Source organism: Dipteris shenzhenensis, chromosome 6 (assembly GCF_047967505.1).
Source record: "Dipteris shenzhenensis isolate YYH24624 ecotype China chromosome 6, Dip_SZ_1.0, whole genome shotgun sequence".
NCBI classification, from domain to species: domain Eukaryota; kingdom Viridiplantae; phylum Streptophyta; class Polypodiopsida; order Gleicheniales; family Dipteridaceae; genus Dipteris; species Dipteris shenzhenensis.
In genome coordinates this window covers 23,351,370-23,374,957 of record NC_141601.1, presented here as the reverse complement: position 1 = coordinate 23,374,957, position 23,588 = coordinate 23,351,370, and the positions used below count along the sequence as shown (strand labels likewise).

Sequence of the window (23,588 nt, the reverse complement as noted above, 5' to 3'; positions counted from 1 at the left end):
CGAGTGCGCTACCCCTGATAGGGTAGGTCTTATTAGAGGTTCGCTTCTCTAAGAAGTAAAATTCTGAATTTTGCTTTGTGAAATTCCTTAATTATTATGATTGGTCAAGTTCCCACTTGCCATTTCCCTTGAAATCCTCCATCTTTTTCTGTACTCTCTTTTCCCCTGCTCGCCGCCTGTTCCGCACCCCCACCCTGCTCCTCGACCACACCCAATGCTGCTTTATATTTTCTTATAAATGGGGATTCCCAAAGCAATAGAAAAGCACGTTGCACAAATAAGGGATGTAGAAATAGTATGTGTGTTGCTTTGAAAGCAGATTGACGCTTTCAATTCACGTTCTCCCCATGCCCTTTTTTGGGCCATTCCACAACATCCATCCAAATAGATGACAAATGTAATGCAAATAGTAGAATGGAAGGCAAGCAAAAAGACTAGGAGTAGTTTGAGGTCCAAGCTCCTCTCCAAAGCTAATAAGCTCTGAAGTTCATGGCTATGGCGATCCAAGCTCCCCTCTCTTAAGCTAATAAGCTCTGTGCAGTTCTTGGCTATGGCGATCGTACCTCCCCCTCAAACCTAATTGCCCTTCTTCTTCCCATGGCTATGGCTCCCCTTTCATCCCCCTTCTTCCTGCTTTGCTCCCTCCTCATCTCCATCTCCCCTTCCTTCTCTCTTTCCCTTGCTTCCTCCCCCAATTACCTCGTTGGCCTTGGTAGCTACGATATCACCGGCCCTGCCGCCGATGTCAACATGATGGGGTACGCAAACCCCTCGCAGACCGCTGCCGGCATCCATATCCGGCTTCGTGCGCGGACTTTCATTGTTGCAGAGCCCCAGGACGGCGGAAATCGCATCGTGTTTGTCAATTTGGATGCTTGTATGGCCTCTCAGGCGGTCACGAACAAGGTGTTGGAACGGCTGAAACTTAGGTGCGGCCCTTCATTGGATTGTTAAAGCCAAACAAGACCTTTTTTCGTTATGCCGAACATTTGGTGCGCACATACAGATAGCATTTCTATACCTGCTAATCTTTGTTTGTTTAGATATGGCGACATGTATACCCAGGAAAATGTGGCTATAAGTGGGACTCACACACATTCAGGGCCTGGTGGATATTTGCAATATGTCCTGTATATTATTACATCATGGGGTTTTGTTCGTCAGTCTTTCAATGCACTTGTTGATGGCATTGAGAACAGCATAATTCAAGCCCATGATCAGTTGAGGCCTGGCTCCATCTTCATCAACCAAGGTAAGATGCACGTTTGCTTCTGTGAAGCCCTGAGGCAAAAGCTGCAATAAGCTTAAGTATAAGCTAAACTCAGGAAAATCGTTTTTTTCACAGGGGAGCTGCTAGATGCAAACATAAATCGCAGCCCGAGTGCATATCTTAACAATCCCCCAGACGAACGGGCACGCTATAAATATGACACAGATAAGCAAATGACGCTACTCAAATTTGTAGACGCAGAATGGGGTCCAGTTGGAGCTTTCAACTGGTTTGCCGTGCACGGAACTTCTATGAATCGGTCAAATCAGCTTATTAGTGGTGATAACAAAGGAGTCGCTGCTCGTTTAATGGAGGATTGGTATGATGCGAAGTTGTCTTCCCAAATTGAAAATCAGCCCGTTCAGTCTTCTCATGATGCTGCCAATGTGCTGTCAATAAGTATTCGCTCTGTAGCTGGTCAGTACCGTTCTGGAGTATTGGTTGCGGGGAGGGCTTCAATGATGTATTTATGTATATTTATCTATCTAGATGACATAAATATAACATAGTTTAACTCCACATGGTTTGCAAGGAAGGTATATTTTCACTGCAAGTCATGTGGGATTACCTTGTCGCATGTTTTTTTCCTCCTAAACTTTCAACCAAGCCATTCTGTATCTTAGTTTTGGTTTTCTTTCATAGCTTTGTAGACGGAACTGGCTTGCATGCTCTTAATTCAACGTGAAGTATTAACAATCCATCCTGAAGTCCTTTTGACAGATGGCAGGGCAAAAAACCATGCTTTCAGACTTAAAAGCACTGGTGGGATACGGAGCCTGAAACTTTTTAATGCTCTGTACCGGGTTCGAAGCCTATTTAGGAGTAAAGTCCCGCAGCGCTTTGTGGCAGCCTTCTGTCAGTCAAATGTCGGTGATACAAGCCCAAACGTAGTGGGTGCTTTCTGCATGGACACAGGCCTTCCATGTGAATTCAATCACAGTACTTGCAATGGAAGGAATGAGCTTTGTATTGGTCGTGGCCCTGTGTAAGCTTCTCGTTCAGAGTGTCTGTGGTTAAGTAGTGCTTTCATGTGCAATATATTATTGGCGTTTCCCTTGATTGGATGTTACAACTCTGGAATGTGGAGACTGGCTTGAGATTCCCTCAGGTTGTTTAGCAAGGATTGACAATCAAAAATTTCTGCAGGTTTCCTGATGATTTTGCAAGCACAAAGGTAATTGGTGAAAGGCAGTTCAAGAAGGCAAGCATGCTATTTGATAGTGCAAAAAAGCAGCTGGTAGGCAAATTAGATTTTCGACACACACATGTGGACTTATCAAACCTTGAGGTGGCGGTTCCCGATGAAGGAAAGGTCAGGACATGTCCTGCTGCACTGGGGTTCAGCTTTGCAGCAGGAACAACAGATGGTCCAGGAGCATTCAATTTTAAACAGGGTGATAATCAAGTTAGTCTTGTATTCTCTGAAACATCTGTATTCTCTTCCCTTGTATTTCAGGCTGACCACGTTGTATTTCTGGATAGTGTCTTGTGTAAATGCTTATTGCAAGGGCAAGGCTGATTAGCTTATTTTGATCTAATGCAGGGGAATGCATTTTGGAAGATTGTTGGTGCAGCATTAAAGCCACCCAGTGCAAAGCAGCACGAGTGCCAAAAGCCAAAGCCGATATTAATTGATACTGGGGAAATGTCACAACCTTATGCATGGGCTGTAAGTTATTTGCAAAACTTTTTATTTGCAACTATCTGTGCAAAGTCTTTGATCATTGATGTCAGGTGATTTTTCGGGTGGTCAGGCTCCTCCTATGGCTGACGTGCCTCCATCCTCCTTCCTTTACCATGTGGCAGTGTTGCCACATGTGACATGGTTGCTCCAAACTGCTGCTGTTTTATAACATGCTGAGATTTACTGTGCGGAAACGAACTTAATGTGTGTGTACATGAATGGAAGTAAATAGAGAACTCAAGCATGAAGGATCCCTAACTACTGTACACTACTTTTTATGATGGATAAATGCTGGCAAAAATGCCCCAACTACTGTCTGTACATGAGTGCCAAATAGCGTACAAAATGGATACCCATGGGAGTATTATGCTGCTGCTATATGACGGCCAAAAATGCGTGGGACACACTCCCCTATCTGATGTGGAAGCTTCTTGCTAAATTAGGCGCATGAGGAGGATGGTGGTGGGCTGCTATTGCTGCACCCATGGTCCTGGATATGCAGGATCTGCTGTGCCTTGCTGCTGGCCATGAACTGCTGTTGCTTTAGCCTGGAATGGATGAAGGTTGACTGGATCCCTGCCCAGAACTGTAGGCGAGTTGGTCACGTGTTGGTGGAGCTGAACTGTGCGGCTGCAGGCTGGGAGAACTGGAGAACAATTGAACCCATTTGAACTTAGCCTGCCTGCTTGTCACCATGTACCTGACATAGGATGCATGTGACATGTTTACAGGCTTGTTGTGCCTGTGGTCATGTCGTCTGTCACATGTGCTCTGGCACCCACAGCTGTCGTGCTGCTGCATGGCTGCCAATATGGCAGCGCTCTGTACGGCTGCCTGCGTGGTAGTCCCTTTGGACGGCTGCTCATGTGGCAGCCCTCCCATTGGCTGCCTATTGCCTTGTCTCCACGCTGTCCACTTGGAGTGGAAGCCAGCCTGCCAACTGGAGAAGCATTAGATAGCTGCCTCTTCATGGTGGGCGATTGACTGCCTTCGCTGCTAGGACTGATGCTTGAATAAGTGGGCAAAGGAGCTCTTACATACGTTCAGCCTTCCTTGCTGAGTTGGCTGAGGGGGTCTTCATGTCAGACCCATCCTTTGGCTGCCTTGCGTCCATGTTGGTAACTGGTTGTTCCTAGACGATCCCACCTGTTGCTGGTCCTAATTGTGCCACCTGGTGTGTTGTAGGTCTGAACCACTGTTGTTTGCAGGCTTCTTGTGCCTGCTGTCTTGTCTCCTGCGATGTGGCAGCCTGTGTGGGAAACTGCTACTGGGCTCTTGCTGTATGCTGCCATCTTCCTGCTGTATGGTTGTCTGCCTGGGAGTCCGTTCGATTGGCTGCCCTAGGCTGCCTATTGTCTTGCCTGCATCCTGTCCACTGGGAGGATGCAACAAGTGCAAACCTCCTATGCTACCCTTGGCAGTGAGCTCCCTGACATATGGAATGGGAAAATTCTTGAGGAGATGATGGCACAAGCCACGAAGGTAGGTGGTTCTTAAAAAGACATTAAAAGCATAATAACTTAGATGGAGTGAGTCATGACTACAAGAGCGAGGACCATTGCAAGTGGCTTTACAGTTTGGGGGATCAGCTCTTCTCTATTTAAATTTTAAGCAAAAGCTTTCAAAGAACAGGTTTATTTGTAACACAATGAAGGCCTTTCTTCAGATATGAAAGAGCATAACTCTACATTCGCTGCCCAATAGACACCAAGATGTGGGATCTACACAAAGGCCAACACTTCATGGTTTCTTTAGTTGCTTAATTTTTGATTACCAAAGAGTGGGGTTCTTTGTCTTGACTACACATATGATCGCTTCGTTTGCAAGATCTTTCGCTATGAGATTGGATGAGGGCTTCGTTACATTTTGTGTTATGCTATGCCAGAGGGATTACCTCTCCTTCCTAGTTTTTGAATTGGATCGGGCAAGGTAGGTGTCATGAATGCCTTCCTCCCTTCATTTTATGTCAATAGCATGATTGAGGGGATCCATTTGGCACAGTTAGAAGTCACTTTAAATTAAGTGGGTGGTTCATGATGTGGCCTCACCTTTATTTTTTTGTAAATAGATCCAAGAGGGTAGGTGTGGTGGTTGCCTTCTCCAACTCAAGGGATATGACTGAAGTCGACACTAGGTCAAGCTAGGTTAGGAATTATGTGGATGTAAGTACAAATATCTGTATATTGATCCATAGACTTACTTTGGTCCCCCAATGACGATTGTAACCTCTCTCTCTCTCTCTCTCCCCCCCCCCCATTTCCATAGTTGCCAGCCAAAACCGGAATGGCGAAAACCGGGGAAACAGTTTCTGGCCCCGGCCGGAACGGTAAACAAGAAACGGCAATATGGTAAAATTTATGTAAAAAAATAAAATTTTTTATACATAATACAATTATCAATATAGTGCTTAAGAGACCCCGCGAGTCTTTAGAAACCCAGTATAGCTGCTTATACTTGGGCACTGATGATGACATAAGCAGGCGCCTGCCCTCCTTTAGAGTCACTACTAACTACAGCGCAGGAAGGAAGATGATTTCGACGGTAGTGTCTAGCCAACTCGGTATATGAGGGGAATGGGACGATTTGGGTTGGACTTATGAGCAAGCCCTAAGAAGGATTGAATGAGAAGATCAAATATTTCCTGGTCAAGAGGGGATTGAATAAGCAGAGGAAGGATCATAACCAGCAGGTGGCTGAAGGTATTGGAAGAGCATCCATGGAAGATTGAAGATTGGACCAACATAGAGGTGGATAGCACACGAGTGCAGCAGTGAGCCCCTTTGACAGAATAGTTTGAATATTTTGGATGAGCAATGAGGTGAGCAATGGAAAGTCATCATTGTGGACGATATATGTCAAGCAAGCACCAAAAATTGAGGGCCATCAAAGGAGATTTCCAGCGGACAATGTTACTGCATAGAAATGAGGGAATTGAATAAGATTTCTTGTGTGCACAATGGTGGACCGCAACGAGTGGGCCAAAAAAAGCCATGCATTTTGAAAAGCACATATTTCTGCCTTTTGTTGCTTCAGAATTCGACAAAGATTGAGCGATCCGACAAGCTCTGCACCGGCTAATCTCTCTGAAGTTGGGCTTGATGAAGGAGTAACCACTTCAGCAGCCACAGACTTGATTGCAAAGAACAATACGTGCAACACAGAACGGTCTAGAGCAATAGCATTTGTTCAATGGTCTGAGTGTGGACAGTATAATTGAGGTTACTTTTGGCTCCTTTGTTTATTGAACACTTTGGTTGGTGGTTTGTGTTCTATGACTTTGGTTTTCTAGATGTTCTCTGGTGTGTTGGCTTCCCAATTGGTATAGAGATTGAGGAAACAACACAATTTTCTGCTGAAGCATGCAATACCAAGGAGATTTCTGGTACCTGGTATAATCGGAGCAGTGGCGGCAGGAGCTTTCTCAAGGTATGTAACAGCATCTCAACAACAGTAAAGTACAGCAGTCTTGTCCTTTGGTGCTAGCCTGTGTCATGGCTGTGTCTGCCCTTCACCTCCAGAGTGCCGACAGAAACTCAGTACGAAGACTTTGTATATATGGATGCTCAAGTATGTGTGGTGTGTGGATTTGTATGTGTGAGAACATATGTTTATACTATGGTCTACACCCACTGTTTGGCGCTGATGACGTCAGTGAGGATGTCATAGTAGCTAGTCCTTCGTGATGGAGTCTATGGTTTTCAACCTTATGAGTGACTAACATGAGATTGAAACTACACTACGTTGTGTTTTTAGAGGATGAGTTTGGGCATGTTCCTGGATTCATGTAGATATATGAAGTACAGCAGCAGCAGGCCATGTTAGAGAAGTATACAAGAAATCTTAAACAGATCAGAACAGGACCATCTCAAAAGAACAGGGCAGGCACAGGCACATGAAAGCGTACAGAGACGACAGGGATGTCGGACAGGACTCCTTTGAAATCGATGACTCCCCTCACCAAAATCTATTCAAGAAGGAATAACAAACCTATTGATAGAAATAATCAGAGATTTACAAACAGAGAACATGATGCTTCAAAGGACAATAACACAATTACAAGAGTTGAAGAGGTCGAAGAGGAAGAGGAGAAAGGATGCAAACAATTACAAGAGGGAACTCAGAAAATAGAGAGAAAGTTCAAATGCTGTGGGGCTGAAGAAAAAAGAAGGGGAAATCCTGGATGGCAAAATGTTCAGAGAAGATATGCACTGTGGGGTGGAGCTTTTAGACTGTGGAAAGATATGCTTAGATAGGCGGTTATCAAGTTTAAGACCAAGCCCAAAGGCTTAAAGTCCTTAAACACAAGCAGCACTTAAAAGGGGAAAAGATATGGATCAGTGAGGATCTAACAAAAGAGCAATACCTTACAAAGTAAATGAAGCAAGAAACAACGGCATGATAGCATACTTGAAGAATGGGAAAGCACATGTGGGAGAAAAAGGAAAAATCAAGACGAGAGAAAGGCAAGTGGATTCAATAGGGATGGGAGTCCCTAAGGATATGGATATTGAATATAGATGGCATTAACATGCCAAAGTTGCTGTAATTTTATAAGAGCTAAAGTGATAGACATTCTTATTGCACTTGAAGCTCGAAAACACCCAGGGTTATGATGTACCAACCAAAGATCGAAGGTTTCACAAATCACAGTAAAGATTATGTAGGAGGAAGAGGATAGCTTGTTACATGAGAGCTGCCCTCTTGGAACACGCTCCCTTCTCTTTTGTCACTTCTATTTGTTGTTGGTGCTTCTTTTTTAAAATAAAAACTTAACATAGTTCTATGTGCATGCGCGTGGGTGCGCATTTGTGTTTGTTGTGTGTGTGTGTGTGAGAGAGAGAGAGAGAGAGAGAGAGAGAGAATAATGATCTCCTGGCTTGTTGGCAGCCTTCAATTCTTCCAATACAAATTTTGCGGGTCGGACAATTGGTCATATTGTGTGTTCCTGCAGGTATTCTCATTGTTTTGACATATTTTATGTTTTCTTAGTTATTTTAGGGACCTTGTGAGTGACTGTCATGAGATTGAAACAACTGCACTATTTGTTGTGTTTTCTAGGGAGTTTGGGCATATTTCTACATTGATTTAGATTTATGTTCTCACTGTATTTGCAGACATGTAAATTTCACCTTTGTGAAGTTTTGTCCATGCTGCCTACTAATATTGCAATAAAATATAAGCTCGCTCTTTGCTTAGAAATGCTTGTTTTGGAGAGACCAAATGAAATAGTGTAGTCTTCAATACTCGTTGCAGCTTGAATGATGAAATTAGGGACTACTTTTGATTAGCCTTCTCCTTTAGTGCTAGCCTCTTGTCAGGCTTGAGTATGCTCTTCACCTTTGGATTTTGACAGAAATTCAGTACAAACAAAGATCGTATAAATGGATGCTCAAGTGTGTGTGGGTGTGTGGATATGTATATATAAGAACATTTTGTAATACTATGGTCTATGCTATCAGTTGGGCACTAATGACAATGGTGGGGATATCATAGTAGCCAGTCCGCGCTATGATTTATGGTTTTTCAACCTTGTGACTGCTATGACATTAAACTGCTCTATTTGTTGTGTTTTAAAGGATGAGTTTGGGCAAGTTTCTAGATTCATCTAGATATACCTTATTGGCATATTAGCTTGCATGCAAATTTCCCCTTGTGAGGTTTTCATCCATCTTGCGGCCTGCTGATCTGCGATAAATAAATTCTATCTTAAGTGGTGTGTTGCCTTAGCAGCTACCTTTTCTAAGTTCTTTCGCTTAGCGATGCTTGTTTGGGAGAGACTAAAAGGAGGCACTTATAGTCTTCGCAAGTAGTTTTAGCTTGAATGAAGAGATTGTGAACTGCTTTTTGTTTAGCCTTCTCCTTAAGGGCTAGCCTTTGTTATGGCTGAGTCTGCTCTTCACCTCTGGAGACTCAGTGCAAAGACCTTCGTGTAATGGATGCTCAAGTGTGTGTGGATACGTAATATGTATTTGCTAGAGCATTTTTTAATGCTATGGTCTACACCCATTGTTGGGCATTGACGACAGTGGGAGGGATGTCATAGCAGCTAGTCATTGCAACGTGTCATGGAGTTTATAGTTTTCAAACCATGTGAGTAATTGTCATGAGATTGAAACTGCACTGTTTGTTGTGTTTTCAAGGATGAGATTCATCTAGATTGGACATGCAAATTTCACCTTGTGATGAATGAAGAGATTGTGGCTACTTTTTTATCAAAGTTCTGCTTGAGTGCTAGCCTTTGTCATGGCCAAGGCTGCCCTTCACCTTTGGAGTGCTGACAAAGACTTAGTATAAAGACCTTTGTATGAATGGATGCTCTGTGTGGATATGTATGTGTAAGAGCATTTTTTAATACTATGGTCTACACCCACGGTTGGGTGCTGATGACATTGGTGGGGATGCCATAGTAGCTAGTCGCTGCTATTCTTGATGGACTTAATGGTTTTTAAACCTTGTGAGTGACTAAAGTGCACTATTAGTTGTGTTTTAAGGGATGAGTTTAGGCATGTTCCTAGAACTCTTTTCATAATAGGCAGTGCATATAATAGCTTTAAGGCATTGCATTCCCTCTCAATTGCATGATAAAAGAAAGTGAGAGCCTTAAATATTACCTCCCTAGCATTACCATTGAAAACTCCCAAAAATCGGAGTTCTCTTTGCACCATACTGCTAATTCTTAAACAAGTCCCACTTTGTCATTGGGCTCAATGGCATTGTCACTTCATCAACATATTCTATAATGGAAACATAAAGAGTATAATCTTGGCTGCTGTATATAATATTTGAGTGTTGGAATGTGGGCCTTCGGGGCCCTTGTGTGTTGTCCTAATCCCCATTGTGGCACTTTGGAACTGTGAGGAAATGGAGACATTGGGGCTTTGAGCCTTGTTGATGCACGAAAGGACATGTGGTAGAGAACCTTGGGGATCAATCCGATAGGCAATTGTGTACAGTTGTGGACCCAGGATATAAAGGAGGGAGGAATATCTCCCTTACACCCGCGTGCCTTTTTGTTGGATGTGGGGGTAGCTTTGCGAGGCTATGGGATGCCAACATGGTATTGAAGTGGGGTTCGTGTTTGGAGACAATTTGATTGGATCATGTGGTACTTAGGTGGTGGCGCTCTGTGTGAGGACTGCAAGTTAAATACTGTTTGCTGTGGTTGCCACTTGGCTGGACAAATTGAAGACGACGTGTGCCGTGGGATGTGGCGACTCGCTCACGCTCTGACTAGCGGTTGACTGTGTAGTGGCAACAGCTGATCTGTGGACTAGACAGCGGCTGGGCATTTCGCGGGAGGTGGCTGCCCGTGTGTACTCTTTGTCTACAACATCTGTTCAGTGAATTCGTCGGTGACCTGCAAAAAGACTCTTGACTGTGACTTGTCCTGTGTGGTACCTGGTTGACTGTCTTGTGTGTGCTCAATATTGATTGGCTGATCCGGTCCTTTGTGGATGTTCAGCATTGGTTGGAGGATTGTTGGAATGTGGGCCTTTGGGCCCCTTGTCGTCCTAACCCCCCTTTTGGCACCTTGGAACTATGTGAGGAAATTTGCTTGGAGCCTTGGTGGCATGCACAATGACAAATGGCAAAGAACTTTGGAAATAATCCATAGGCAATTGTGTACATGGATGGACCCTAGATATAAAACTCCCTACATCCCGTCAACCTTTTGTTGGATATGGGGGAGGCTATGCATTCTATGTACTGCCATCAGATTGTGCATGATCTGAGGAACTCATACAGTAGTTTCCAGCTTCTAAAAAATAAGTGTCCAGAAGTTACTTGTAAACTTTGAGTCCCTGTCACCGACCATGTCAGAAGGCAAACCATATAGCTTAAACAAGTGGTCTACAAACTCGTGAGCCAACTGAACAGCTGATATGGTCGATCGAGTAGGTAAGAATCTAGCCATTTTTGTCAGACGGTCCACTATGACCCAAATGGAGTCATGACCCTTGCGCGCTCTAGGCAAACCGGTAATGAAATCCATGGAAATACTTTCCCATTTATTACCCGGAATTTGCAATGGCTGTAATAAACCCGCGCTTCTAAGGCGTTCTGCCTTTGTAACCTGACAAACCCGGCAACCTACCACATTGTTTTCAATAAATGCACGCATCTTAGGCCAATAAAAGGTATGTTTCACAAGAGATAGAGTCCGATGTATACCTGGATGTCCAGCACTAGGAGCACCATGACACTCCCAGAGAATCTTGGATTGAAGATCCGAAACATCTAGCACACATATCTTCCGGAACAGCAAGCCGTTCCTAATCATCCATTGACCTCCCGCCGCCTGTATCATAGGTGGCACAATCCTTGAGTCCTGGTCAACCATGGAGCTCCCATCCTAGACCTTCTGCCAATAAGAATTGAAATGACTATCAGTTGCGCATAGCCCCCTCAAGGATTAAAATAGGTATGAGGATATTTTTGTAAATGACATTGCATTTATAAACTTGACTCAACTTAACGCATCCGCCACACTATTTATGGAACCCTTTCGATAACATTAACTCTGCCCATCTAGCTTTTTGTCCCCTCAATTCAGACCTGTCACACACATACTTGATTGATTGATCAGTCAATACAAGAAACTTTGAACCATACAAGTAGTGTCTCCAAACCTTTAGAGCATACACAACTGCATATAGTTCTTTTTCTAGTGTGGGCCAACGATATTGGGTGTCATTTAGCTTTTTACTCTCAAAAGCTACAGGACTGCCCTCTTGGAATAAAGCTGTCCCAATCGCAAAATCACTTGCATCGGCCTCTAAAACATAAAGCCGGGTAGGATCAGGTAATGCAAGAATAGGAGCTTTCTTGATAGTTAGCTTCAAGGTTTCAAAAGCCTTGTTCAATGCATCATTCCAAGAGATCGGCTGAGTAGACTAGTGTCCACGACCTTTCAATATGTTGGTTAAGGGTGCCGTGATGTTCAAATAATCATCCACAGACTTACGTAGAAAAATCATGAATCCTAGGAGAGAACGAAGTTGTTTCACTGTCTGAGGGATGGGCCAGTCCAAAACCTTCTGGATATGATCTAGATCAATGCTAATACCTTCAGAAGAAATCTTGTGTCCTAAGTAAATGATCTCCTTCATAAAGAAGTCACATTTACTCATCTTGGCATAGAGCTTATGTTGTCGTAGAATAACTAAGACAATTCGGAGGTGTCCAATGTGATCCTCTAGCGTTTGGCTATATACCAAGATATCATCTAAGAACACGACAACGAATTTGCCCAGAAAATCTCGGAACAAATCGATCATCATTTACTAGAAGGTAGTAGAAGCATTTGCCGAAATCAAAAGGTAATAAGAGAAACTCGTAGTGACCATACCTAGTTCGGAATGCGGTTCTATCTATGTGTTTAGCATAGATATGGATTTGGTAATAACCTGTACGCAAATCAATCTTAGTGAAGTACTTCGCTCCAGCCAAACGGTCTATCAAATCATTGGAACGAGGAAGAGGGTATCGATTCTTAATTGTCACTTTATTCAGTCGTTTATAATCTACACACATTCTCCACGAACCATCTTTGTTCTTTCTTAAGAGGACAGGTGCAACCCATGGTGATTTACTTGGGCGTATATAGCCCATATTTAGATAATTTTGTAGTTGTGAAGCTAACTCATCCTCCTCAAGCTGGCTCATCCTAAAAGATGGAATACTAATAGGTTGAGTCTCATGTACTAAATCTATGCGATGATCTACTGCTCGTTCCAGAGGTAAACCTTTTGGCAGTTGAGCAGGGAATACATCCATGAAATCATCTAACAACGTTCTCAATTCACGGTGTTCAAACTCGCTTAAATAATTTTTGTTATAAACAGAGACAACAAATGAAGAAAGTGGAATCAAAACACACTGATACGCATCATAATGAGAAGTGTTTATTATATTCCGAAGCTGCATCGTAGATACAATAGGTCCTTGAGAAGAGGGAATGTTATCACATTGAATACAAAATTGGGTGTCCTCTAATCCGAATATGTGGGTTTTAAACCACTCTATTCCGATTAACAAGTCCACATGTTCCAAGTGCATGACATAGCACGTAAGAGGAGTTGTGTAGTCTTGAATCCGGATAGATAGTGCGTCGACCTTACGATCCCAAAACTGCTTCCCAGCTGGAAGCTGCACCTCGTAGGTGTGATCGCTAGGTATCGAGGACGGCCCCATCCTGTTTACAAGTTTGTAATTAACAAAATTGTGAGAGCTGCCCCGGTCAAAGAGAATGTGGACTCTTTGGTCCCTTACTTCTCCATAAACTCGGAAAAGGTCATGGGGGCCAAATAACGAATTATCAAAAGTGCAACTACAAGAAAGTGGGCAGGTTATGACATTTACAGAAATACCTGTCATCGAAGCTTGGTTAGCTCCCTTAGCTTTGGTGCCTTGTCCTGCATGGAGCTTTGGTATCGACGCTTGCATCTGGTTTTGGCGCTTAGGACAATCATTCCGAGTATGGTCCTGCTCCTCGTATATAAAGCAACGTCCTTCTTTCTTTAACTTCAAGGTGTGTAGGAAACGGGCTCGACTGTTCTTCGTCTGAGTCGAGTTCTTCTTGGAGGCATTGTCTATTGACTTTGACTCCTGGTACCAGTTGTCGACTGGAAGAACTTCCTCTTGTTCTTCCCCCTCGTGTCCGCAGTAGTGGTTTCCTTTGCGCTGGCCATGGTATCATCATAGATGCGTGCATAGTTCATGGCCTCTTGCAAAGTGGTACACTTGTTCTTAATCTGGATCTTGTACGAGTCAGGCAAACCATCCACAAAGAAACCTAACAAGGTGACTAGATCCATCTTTGTAGCTCTGGTCTGCAAATCACGAAACCTCTGAAGATAGACCTCAAAAGTCAAATTCAGCTTGGACATATCGAGGGCCTTAAGCTTGCCTACGATATCATTATCTTTTTCCCTTTTCAAAAACTCTTTCCTGAAGACCTCTTCAAATTTGATCCATGTTGCAGGCTTTGGTTGGAGTTCCTTCTACCACAATAAAGCCTTCCCTGACATATATCCTGCTGCAAGCTGCATCTTCTTTTCATCGGGGTAAGGGTGAAACTGGAAGTGTATCGGTTTCATACAGCTCCTTCAGTATGGCCCACGCCTCTGAAGACGTCTCTGCCAACTGGATATGAGGAATCACAGCATCTGCTGTCGTGCCTATAAGCATCGCTAAGGCTTGAGCATCCCTCTCCTCCCATGCACAGAGTTCATCTGCATCTGCTTCAACTAACACTTCACCTCTTTTGTCCACAAGGTCCTCCGGCTTCTCTTCGGTCCCATTCACAATCTTCCACCACCTCCGTGCCAACAGATGGCTTTGGATCTTGACTTTCCAGATTGGATAGTTCGTTCCATCGAGCTTTCCAGCTTCACCGAAATTGGGGATAAATGAAGAAGGAAGATGACTGGAGAAGGAGGAAGCACGAGCAATGGATGTAGAGGCTTCTGAACGCTGATCCATCTCGGTGAATAGCAAAACTGAATAACTGAAACAGAAATAAATGTACTGACCTTCTGTGCTAGCCTGAGCTGAAAACAGAGTCGCCTTACTGCCAAGGGACTCCTTCCTTCAGAGAGTGCTTTGATGAGGAAGAGTGGAAAGCCTATGGCTCTGATACCATGTTGACGAAAATGAGAGAGAGGGAGAGAGAGAGAGAGGAGTGCACACGATACCAGTTTTCTGCCCACCATCCGGTGGATGAATATATTCTCTCTCTCCGTTTAAGTTATCTCTGAGTGAGTGTTTATTGCATCTCGGTGAATAGCAAAACTGAATAACTGAAACAGAAATAAATGTACTGACCTCCGTTTAAGTTATCTCTGAGTAGCAAAACTGAATAGCATCTCTCCGTTTAAGTTATCTCTGAGTGGCAAAACTGAATAGCATCTCTCCGTTTAAGTTATCTCTGAGTGAGTGTTTATTGCATCTGTGATCAGTTATCTGAGTTGAGTCTCAAGAAGAGTGGGAGAGATCTTGGGTGGAGGTTTGAGTGATTCATTCCCTCCTATTTTTTCAACATGGTACCAGGGTCGGCCCTGGTCGGTGGCCCTGGTTGGGCCGGCTGGCCCTGCCACAGGCCCCTATAAAAGGGTGCCCTGTGCAGCCAGTCCACGGGACTGTTGACGCCTCCAGGGAGGCACAGGGCCCCCCTATTTCTCTGCTGTTTGCAGGCAGCAACCAGCCCGTGTGCTGGTTGCCTATGATGTCAGCCTGGGTCTCTCTTTCCCAGCCCTCCTACCTCTCACTGCCCCTTGTCGCCTCAAAACGGGTGCTCACAGGTGGGCGCAGTGAGTCTCTAACACCCCCCCCAATGTCACAACTGTGGGCCAATCCCCATGCGTTTGATGAGGTGCTCCATCTGTTCTCGAGGAAGTGCCTTCGTGAAGAGGTCGGACAAGTTGTCAGCGGTCGGGCAGTAGATAAGCTCGATCACGTCGTCGATGATGAGCTCTCGAACAAAGTGGTAATGAACTTCGATGTGCTTGGTCCGTGCATGGTACACTGGATTCTTGGCAATAGCTATGCAACTCTGATTGTCGCACATCAGCACTGTCGCATCCTCCTGACACACGTCCATGTCCTCCAGAATCCACCTCAACCAGAGTGTCTCACAAGCTGCCGTACACGCGGCTTTGTACTCTGCCTCTGTAGATGAAAGGGCCACTGTGGGTTGCTTCTTACTTAGCCAAGAGATGGCACCAGATGCAAGTAAGAAACAATATCCTGTTGTCGATCTTTTGGTGTCAGCATCACCTGCCCAATCACTTGTCACAGTACCCGCCTAGTTCGATGCCTTTGGTGTAGGTGATTTCATAGGTGCAAATACCCTTCAGATACCTCAGCACCCGTAAACCTGCATCCCAATGACTCTTCCTGGGAGAAGCAGAGAACTGGCATAATAGCCCAACTGCATAACAAATATCAGGTCGAGTATTGGTAAGGTAAAGCAAACTTCCTACCAATCGTCGATACAAGGGAGTATCAACCGGCTGAGATGTGTCGTGAACGCTTAGCTTGAGCCCGACCTCCATGGGAGTTAATGATGTTCTGCAATCCTCCATCTGAAATCTCTTCAGAATTTCTGTGCAATATTTCTCCTGTGAAATGAAGATCCTGTCTTTGGCCTGCTTTACTTCAATCCCAAGAAAGTAATGTAATAACCCAAGGTCAGTCATCTCAAACTGAGACATGAGTAGCTCCTTAACTTGTGAAATCTTCTTGACATGATCACCTGTCAAGATAAGATCATCAACATAGAGGATGAGTACTAGTCGCAATCCCTTCTCAATGAACAAGTAAAGGTTTGCCTCAGAAGGACTCCGACTGAGCCCTATCTTCTGAAAGAATATATCAATCCTTTGGTACCAAGCTCTGGGGGCCTGTTTCAGCCCGTATAACGCCTTCTTCAACCTGCAGACCTTTAATGGGGACCCTGGATCTTGAAAGCCCGGTGGCTGCTCCACGTATACCTCCTCCTCCAGGGTTCCATTAAGGAATGCGGACTTCACATCCATTTGAAAAATAGGCCACTGGAATTGGGCAGCAAGGGCAATCACTGTCCAGATAGTAACCATGCGGGCTGTGGGAGCAAAAGTTTCATCGAAATCCATGCCTTCATTTTGAGCAAAACCTTTCACCACTAACCTTGCTTTATACTTATCCAAGCTGCCGTCTGATTTGTATTTAAGTTTGTATACCCACTCAGTGCCGATGACTTTCCGTCGCAGGGGCCTGGCCACTAAGTCCCATGTATTGCTCTTCAGGATAGCATCCATTTCTGCCTTCATGGCAGCCTGCCATTCTGGATTGTCCTTCGCCTCCTCGAAGGTCCTTGGCTCATCAAGCTGAGCCACCAAAGCAAAATTCACGGATGGGGCCTTTTGAAGACGTTGAGACCCTCGCAATCCGGAACTGCTACTCTCAGGTAATGCGGTGACCCGAGACTCTTCCAATGTCCGTAGGTACCATTGGGGCAACCTTTTCTGCTTCTCTGTGGGAGGAGGAACGGGAACTTCTTCTGGAACATCCTGGCTCTTCCTGAGTATCTTGTGGAACATCAGCTTCTGATTTTGCCACCTCTTGGATGGTCAACCTGGGACGGGGTGGGTTTGGGGGTTGAACAATCTCCTCCTCCTCAATCTGAGGCTCCTCCTGGGGTTCAGGTTCCTTTTCCGCGAAGACATAGGCGTTTGTTGAAAAAATAGGAGATACCATGTTGAAAAAATAGGAGGGAATGAATCACTCAAACCTCCACCCAAGATCTCTCCCACTCTTCTTGAGACTCAATTCAGATAACTGATCACAGATGCAATAAACACTCACTTAGAGATAACTTAAACGGAGAGAGAGAATATATTCTTCCACCGGATGGTGGGCAGAAAACTGGCTCCAGGGGAGCAATACAAAACTCAGCCAAGTGCTGAGGAGAACTGATGTAACTCTCTCTGTCAGACTGGACCAGCTCTGAGTGCACAGCACAGTCTAGGAAGGAGGCTTTCTGTCCTGCACTGGATGCTGGATTGAAGGAAGGAGTGGGCCTTTTATAGGCACTGCCCAGGCCCTCTGGATTGGCCGACCAGCAGGGTCGGTCCCCTGACTGGTGGCCGACCAGACTGTTCTGGAAATCCGACCAGGGTCGGCCCTGGTCGGTGGCCCTGGTTGGGCCGACTGGCCCTGCCACAGGCCCCTATAAAAGGGTGCCCTGTGCAGCCAGTCCACGGGACTGTTGACGCCTCCAGGGAGGCACAGGGCCCCCCTATTTCTCTGCTGTTTGCAGGCAGCAACCAGCCCGTGTGCTGGTTGCCTATGATGTCAGCCTGGGTCTCTCTTTCCCAGCCCTCCTACCTCTCACTGCCCCTTGTCCCCTCAAAACGGGGGCTCACAGGTGGGCACAGTGAGTCTCTAACACGTTGTGCTGATCTCTCACCCCGCCTAGCTTCTTCTTCTTCCCCGCCTTTTCCCCCGGCCTTTCTTCTTGTTCTTATTCCACCTCACCTCACGTCTTTTGCAGCAACTTTGTTGGACACAACACATCACATGCCTCGTTTCCTTGTGACTCCGTTTCTCGAGCCTCTTGAGGGAGTGGTGGCCTAACCTCCCTTCCAAGCTTGAGGAGGCAGTTAGAGGCACCGTTCACTGATGATGAGCTTTGGGAGCCCTTAAGACGCTCCTGCCTCAGAAGTGCCATGGGGAGGATGGTTTGACTCCGCCATCCTTCTTTAAGTGCTTCTGGGAGCATATCCTCACTCCCCTTTGGCTGGTTTTTCAGGAGATTTTTTTACTTAGTCTCTCTTCCTCAGTCCTTGAGTCGAGGCTGGATTTGTTTGATCCCGAAGGGGGGTGTGAGAGATCAAACATTCATCAGTGGAGATTGATCACCTGGTTGGACACCGCTTAGCTAAGGTCTTGAGTTTGTGGTTGAGGCCTTACCTCTCTAATATCATCCACAACACGTAGGAGAAGTGGTTGAGATAATCAGATCATATGTATACTTCATCTAGTGAGAAGCCCACTTTATTGTATTTCCTTCAGCATCTTGGACAACATCTTCAGCTTCTGGGAGGTAGTGGATTGGGCATGGGAGGAGTTACAGCCTATCACAATCCTCCTTTTCGATTTTGAGAAGGCTTATGACAGTGTGGAGTTGTCCTTTCTGGAGGGCACTATGTAGAGGATGGGCTTCTCAGAGCGATGGATTCGAGGGCTCTCGACTATCTATGTAAGGAGCACAACTCAGATGCTCACTGGTTTTTTCTCCTCATGCCTAGCATGATGTAATTCCGCTTCAAGCTCGCTCGTGCGGGTTTCTTTCATTCTTAATAGAAGTCTTTTTCATTTTAAAAAAAAGGAAAAAAGATGCTCACTAGTGGCCACAAGGGAGAGGCCTTCGCTCTTTCTCACTCAGCTCGGCAGGGTTGCTCCCTTGCCCCCTTTCTCTTACCCTTTGTAGCAGAGGCTTTGGGCAACTTTATGCGTTCCCGGGTAGCAGGCCCCACTGGCATGCGGTCCCGGATCCGCCAAGAGGAGGAGCTTTTGGATTCAGCTTTGCAGATGGCACGACATGCTTTGTTGAGGGCACTGTGGAGAGCTTAGAGGGGGTATGGGGAGACATAGCAACGTACTTTTTGGCTTCTGGTGCCAGGATCAACTGGACTAAATCAATTTGATGTCCAGGAGATCCAGGATGGTGCTTTGCTTCCATTGGATTCCGAGGGGGCACACAACGAGATAACTGGGCTCCCAGATTGGCGTTGACATTTCAATTTCCCTAGTATTGGAGAGATTGCGGCGTAAGCTTTTCTATTGGAGCTTGACCGAACTTTCTCCAGTGGGAAGGGCCCTTGAGGTCTATCATGTCCTCTTGGCGACGGTGTGGGACATAGTCACATGCTAGTGTTTCACAGAGGGTGCATGGGGGAACTCAAGCGCCTAGTGCGCAATTTCTTGTGGGCAGGATTGGATGGTACAATCACAGGGAAGATTTGTATCATCGACCCAGAGATACAGAGTAGAGCCCTTCAAGGAAAGATAGTGGTACGAGGTCTCACCCTAGGCTCTGAGCCTTATAAGTTCTTGCTCCAGTGAGGGCTTCTCAGGAACACCCCCGTTACAGGAGGACGGTGCCAATAGTCCTATATGTGGATTTTCTTAGAGGCTCCCCCTTGATGTGGAGCCTTCACAATGTTTGTCTATCGGGTCAGTTCTTCGTGCTCGGAGGAGTTTGAGAGGCAGCCACTCATTTGGCACCTGGAAGTGCAAGATTAGAAGGGACATATGTTGGAGTAACGGACACACATTTGTTGGGCATAGTGTGGAAGTGGCCGAGCTAGGTCCTTTAGGACATGGAGACACCTTCCGACAGAGATACAGGCACGAGAGCAATCACTTTCCCATTTGAGGGGGAGAGGCAGGTGGATGACAGAGATTGAGTTCACTATTTTTGAGAATTGGTGGGAGGGATTGTGTAGTTCCTCGGCCCCCTTGCATTGGTACAAATAGTTTTCAAGGTCAGGGTGCCTCTTAGGATTAGGTTTGTGTGGCATTCCCTTGTTTCTACTGGCACGGATGGCTTGGGGGACTTTTTCAGCTAGAGACGGTGAGATACCTAAAGGGCGGATGGTTTTTTGGATTTTCTTGTCAGAGTGGTAGGCCGCTTGGGCAAGAATTGGACCATTGGCCTTCGGTGGCGCAGGAGGGGCCGAGGTGGCTCCTTTGCTTATGTGAGGGCCGGTCTCTTAGAGACATCCGTGGGATGGCTTTTGCTATTTTGCATAGAGCGCCTAGGCTAAGTTGAGGAGGTGCTCTTTTTCTCTTACACCACTTGGATTGGGTGGCGGTTGCAGTTGGAGGCATCAGCCTGGTCCCCTTGTGAGAGCGCCACTGATTGCAGCAGTAGGTTTCCTTGGAAGTGATTTCCCTCTTTTGGTCACGTCTGTGGACCGCCTTCAGGCCCCATAAGGTCTCTTACTTCTTTTGGATGGTGGCACACGGAGGCGTGCCATGGGCCTATGGTTGGAACGGATGCGGGTGGATGGTAGATGTCTTCATTGTGCGGATGGAATCTTGGAGACAATTCCACATTGTCTTTGTGACTGCCCGGCAGTGCTGAGAATATGGTTGGGAGCCCTCCGGATTGTGGCCAGTACGCAGAGGATGCAGCGAGACTCACTTGGAGGATGGTTCCATCGACGTAGCCTCCCTAGCCTACAGGATTCAGGGCTATTGCATTCTCAAGATAGAGACATACGATGTGACTCCTCTCGCTTGCCTATGCCCTTCGCCTTCACCAAAGGACAGCATTTGGGAGACGATGTCCAGCATCATAACATCTGGGTTGCCCGCTGCAGTTTTGTGATGGAAGGGCATCAGGTCTCCCCGGCAGCCACCAAAGTTAAAGATTAAGGTGGCTTCCAATTTAAGACATTAAAGCTCTTAGAACACCAAAGTTTTTGTGAGGCTAAATTTGTTAATTGGGTAGTGCATTGCTACTGTGTAATAATCAGATTGGCCATCTTCATCTTTGGTTCATTTTTTAAGTTCAAGCTTGGACATTGGTGTCTCCCCTTGAAGACAATGACTGTTCAGGATCACATGGAGTTGAAAAACGATGCGTATGATATGGCTATTTACAGACTTCTTTTGTTCACTGCAGCCTTACAAAATAATTCCAAGTGAGGCCATCCTGTCAAAACGAAAAAAGTTTCTGGCTTTAAATGCTTGGTTGTAGAGTGCTGCAGTTGTGGCTGTATATGTAATTGTACTTTTGTTGGTCTATCTGAGAATTTGTTACTTTTATATATAAGATACAATCAAACAGTTTTTACTTGACACATTTCACAACAAGTCTTCCCTTTCTGAGGAAGGTCCTATGCCTTGTCCCTGCTGAAAGTGGTTAAGCATTTTTGTGATTTTACAGAATTTACAACTATGGCTGGAAGACGCTTGCGAGAGGCTGTGAAGTCAACACTGATTGCCAAAGGAAATGGAGAGTTTGGGGTCGACACTTCTGTAGTCATAGCAGGACTTTCAAATGCATACTCACAATATGTCACTACGTTTGAGGAATATGACGTTCAGCGGTACGAGGTAATGTTTCATTCTTTCCGTTTTATTGAGCATGTCCTTTAATGTTCTAGTAGTGTACAGTGCAGATCTTGGTTATTGGGGTAAAGCAAGTGTATGCAATTTACATTTTTGAGCATTCACTTGATTTTGGAAAGGAATGTCGATGGTTCTGCGAACTTCTGAAGGGGTCAGTCTTGTCTGCTATAAATAGTTGCAATAAAACATCCTGGCACACAGGAGCATACTCACAACTTGCTGCTGTCACAATGCTTGTGTGGTTGGTCATTCCTGTTGTCTTGTTGGATTGATTATGGTGGCTATGCTGTGGGGGTAGTTTGTAGAAGCATGTGTGAGATCCTCTCGGAGCTCAGAAAGCTTGCCTGTGTAGATGAATTGTATTCGACTTTCATGCAAAGATGGGTATTGGAAATGCTTATGAGGTCCAGTTGTTGGGTGGGCCATGTAAATTTTGGCACAGGGGGCTTCCACTCTGTATGGACCGCATACACTCAGTGCCTACATCCAAGAGTTCACAAAGCTTGCAACAGCTTTAGCAGATGGTCAGAGTGTGGATGCAGGTCCCTCTCCTCCCAGCCTGCTCAGCAAGCAGATGGAGCTGCTTCCTCCAGTTGTGGCAGATACCACACCGTATAATGTTGACTTCGGGAATGTGATTGAGGATGTCCCTCAAAATGCCTCTTATTCAAAGGGAGATGTTGTTCTGGTAACCTTCTGGTCTGCCTGTCCACGGAATGATTTATTCACAGAGGGTACATTTACTCTTGTGGAGCTCCTTGATGCTGATGGAAATTGGAATCCTGCATATGACGATGATGACTTATGTCTCCGTTTTATGTGGAGTCGCCCTTCACCACGCAGCCCGCACAGCTATGCAACTATAAGGTGGGAAATCCCAGAGACAGCTCATCCTGGCACTTACAGGATCCGTCATTTTGGTGCCGCAAGACACTTATTTGGGTCAATCCAACACTTTACTGGAACATCCAGTGCGTTTGTGGTAATATAAAGTAAGAGAACCTATGTAAAGTAATCGTATAGCACTGGAAGGTTATGTTTTTCCCTACAGTGTTTCTGGTCATATTCAGACACGGAAATTATGGGCCACATACTTGAGGGATGTGAAGCTTGACTTGCCCCTTTTGTAAAGTGTACAGAATAAAGCCAGCACTTAATACTGTGAGCTTTATTCTTTTCCAACCTTAACTTTTCATTTCTTATATACACGTACAGAGCATGAATATGTACAGGAAACACTAACATCTTTGGTTGTGTATACTTTGAAACACAGTTCAACCACCCACGTTCAAATTTAGATATATCCTAATCTGAACCAGGTAAACACCTGCATAAACAGTGTTGAATGATGGTCTCAATCAATGGTCTGCTATCCTAGCTCTGTGTGTGTGTGTTTTAGAGAGAGAGAGAGAGAGAGAGAGAGAGAGATTGCTGATATTCCAAAGTTTTTGTTAATTTGTATTACAACTTGTTTTAATGAGGCAAATGTGAATATAATATTCAGTAAAGAGGTTAGCTTGGCTTGATCCTTAATGCAGAGGGGGAAGATACACATTTTTTTAATGGATTGATAGTATCTTAAAATCTTCTAAAGAGGTCGGGAGCTGGTTCAGTTGACCTAGTTTATGGTCCTTGCAATATGCTCTAGAGTGGCTAAAATTGGCTTGTGTTGGACGATAGTGCTGTCAACTAAGCATCTCAAAATTTAGAAAATAATTCCCACTCCCTCTAAAAAGGTTCATGATTTTGGCTCTTAATAAATTTATTTATGGAAAGTTATTTTACAATTTGTATTACAACTTATTTTAACAGGGCAACTGTGAAAATAATGATTGAATAAAGAGGTTAGCTTTGCTGGAGATCCTTGATGCAGAGGGGAAAGATACACATTTTTTGAATGGATTGATAGTAGCTTAAAATTTTCTAAAGAGGTCGTTCAGTTGACCTAGTTTATGGTCCTTGCAATACGCTCTACATGAGCAACCAAATAATTGAAGGATCACAGTAAAT

At 45.0% G+C, this 23,588-nt stretch overlaps 1 protein-coding gene across 1 annotated transcript; it reads left to right on the top strand.

The window, feature by feature from the left end:
* The first annotated feature begins 342 nt into the window (after positions 1 to 342).
* On the top strand, positions 343 to 22,807 carry LOC147900948 (neutral ceramidase 2-like). The gene is made up of 9 exons (XM_087375486.1): positions 343 to 929; positions 1,044 to 1,252; positions 1,346 to 1,687; positions 1,991 to 2,255; positions 2,417 to 2,675; positions 2,814 to 2,939; positions 7,842 to 7,905; positions 21,394 to 21,563; positions 22,021 to 22,807. The coding sequence occupies exons 1-9, from the start codon at positions 598 to 600 to the stop codon at positions 22,567 to 22,569; spliced, it is 2,316 nt and encodes a 771-aa protein (XP_087231612.1). The 5' UTR covers positions 343 to 597; the 3' UTR covers positions 22,570 to 22,807.
* Positions 22,808 to 23,588: the final 781 nt, after the last annotated feature.

Coding starts and splice junctions, on each gene's coding strand:
- LOC147900948 (XM_087375486.1), top strand. CDS start 598: ATGGCTATGGCTCCCCTTTCATCCCCCTTCTTCCTGCTTTGCTCCCTC. Junction 930..1,043: donor TTGGAACGGCTGAAACTTAG/GTGCGGCCCTTC, acceptor TTGTTTGTTTAG/ATATGGCGACATGTATACCC. Junction 2,256..2,416: donor TGTATTGGTCGTGGCCCTGT/GTAAGCTTCTCG, acceptor AAATTTCTGCAG/GTTTCCTGATGATTTTGCAA.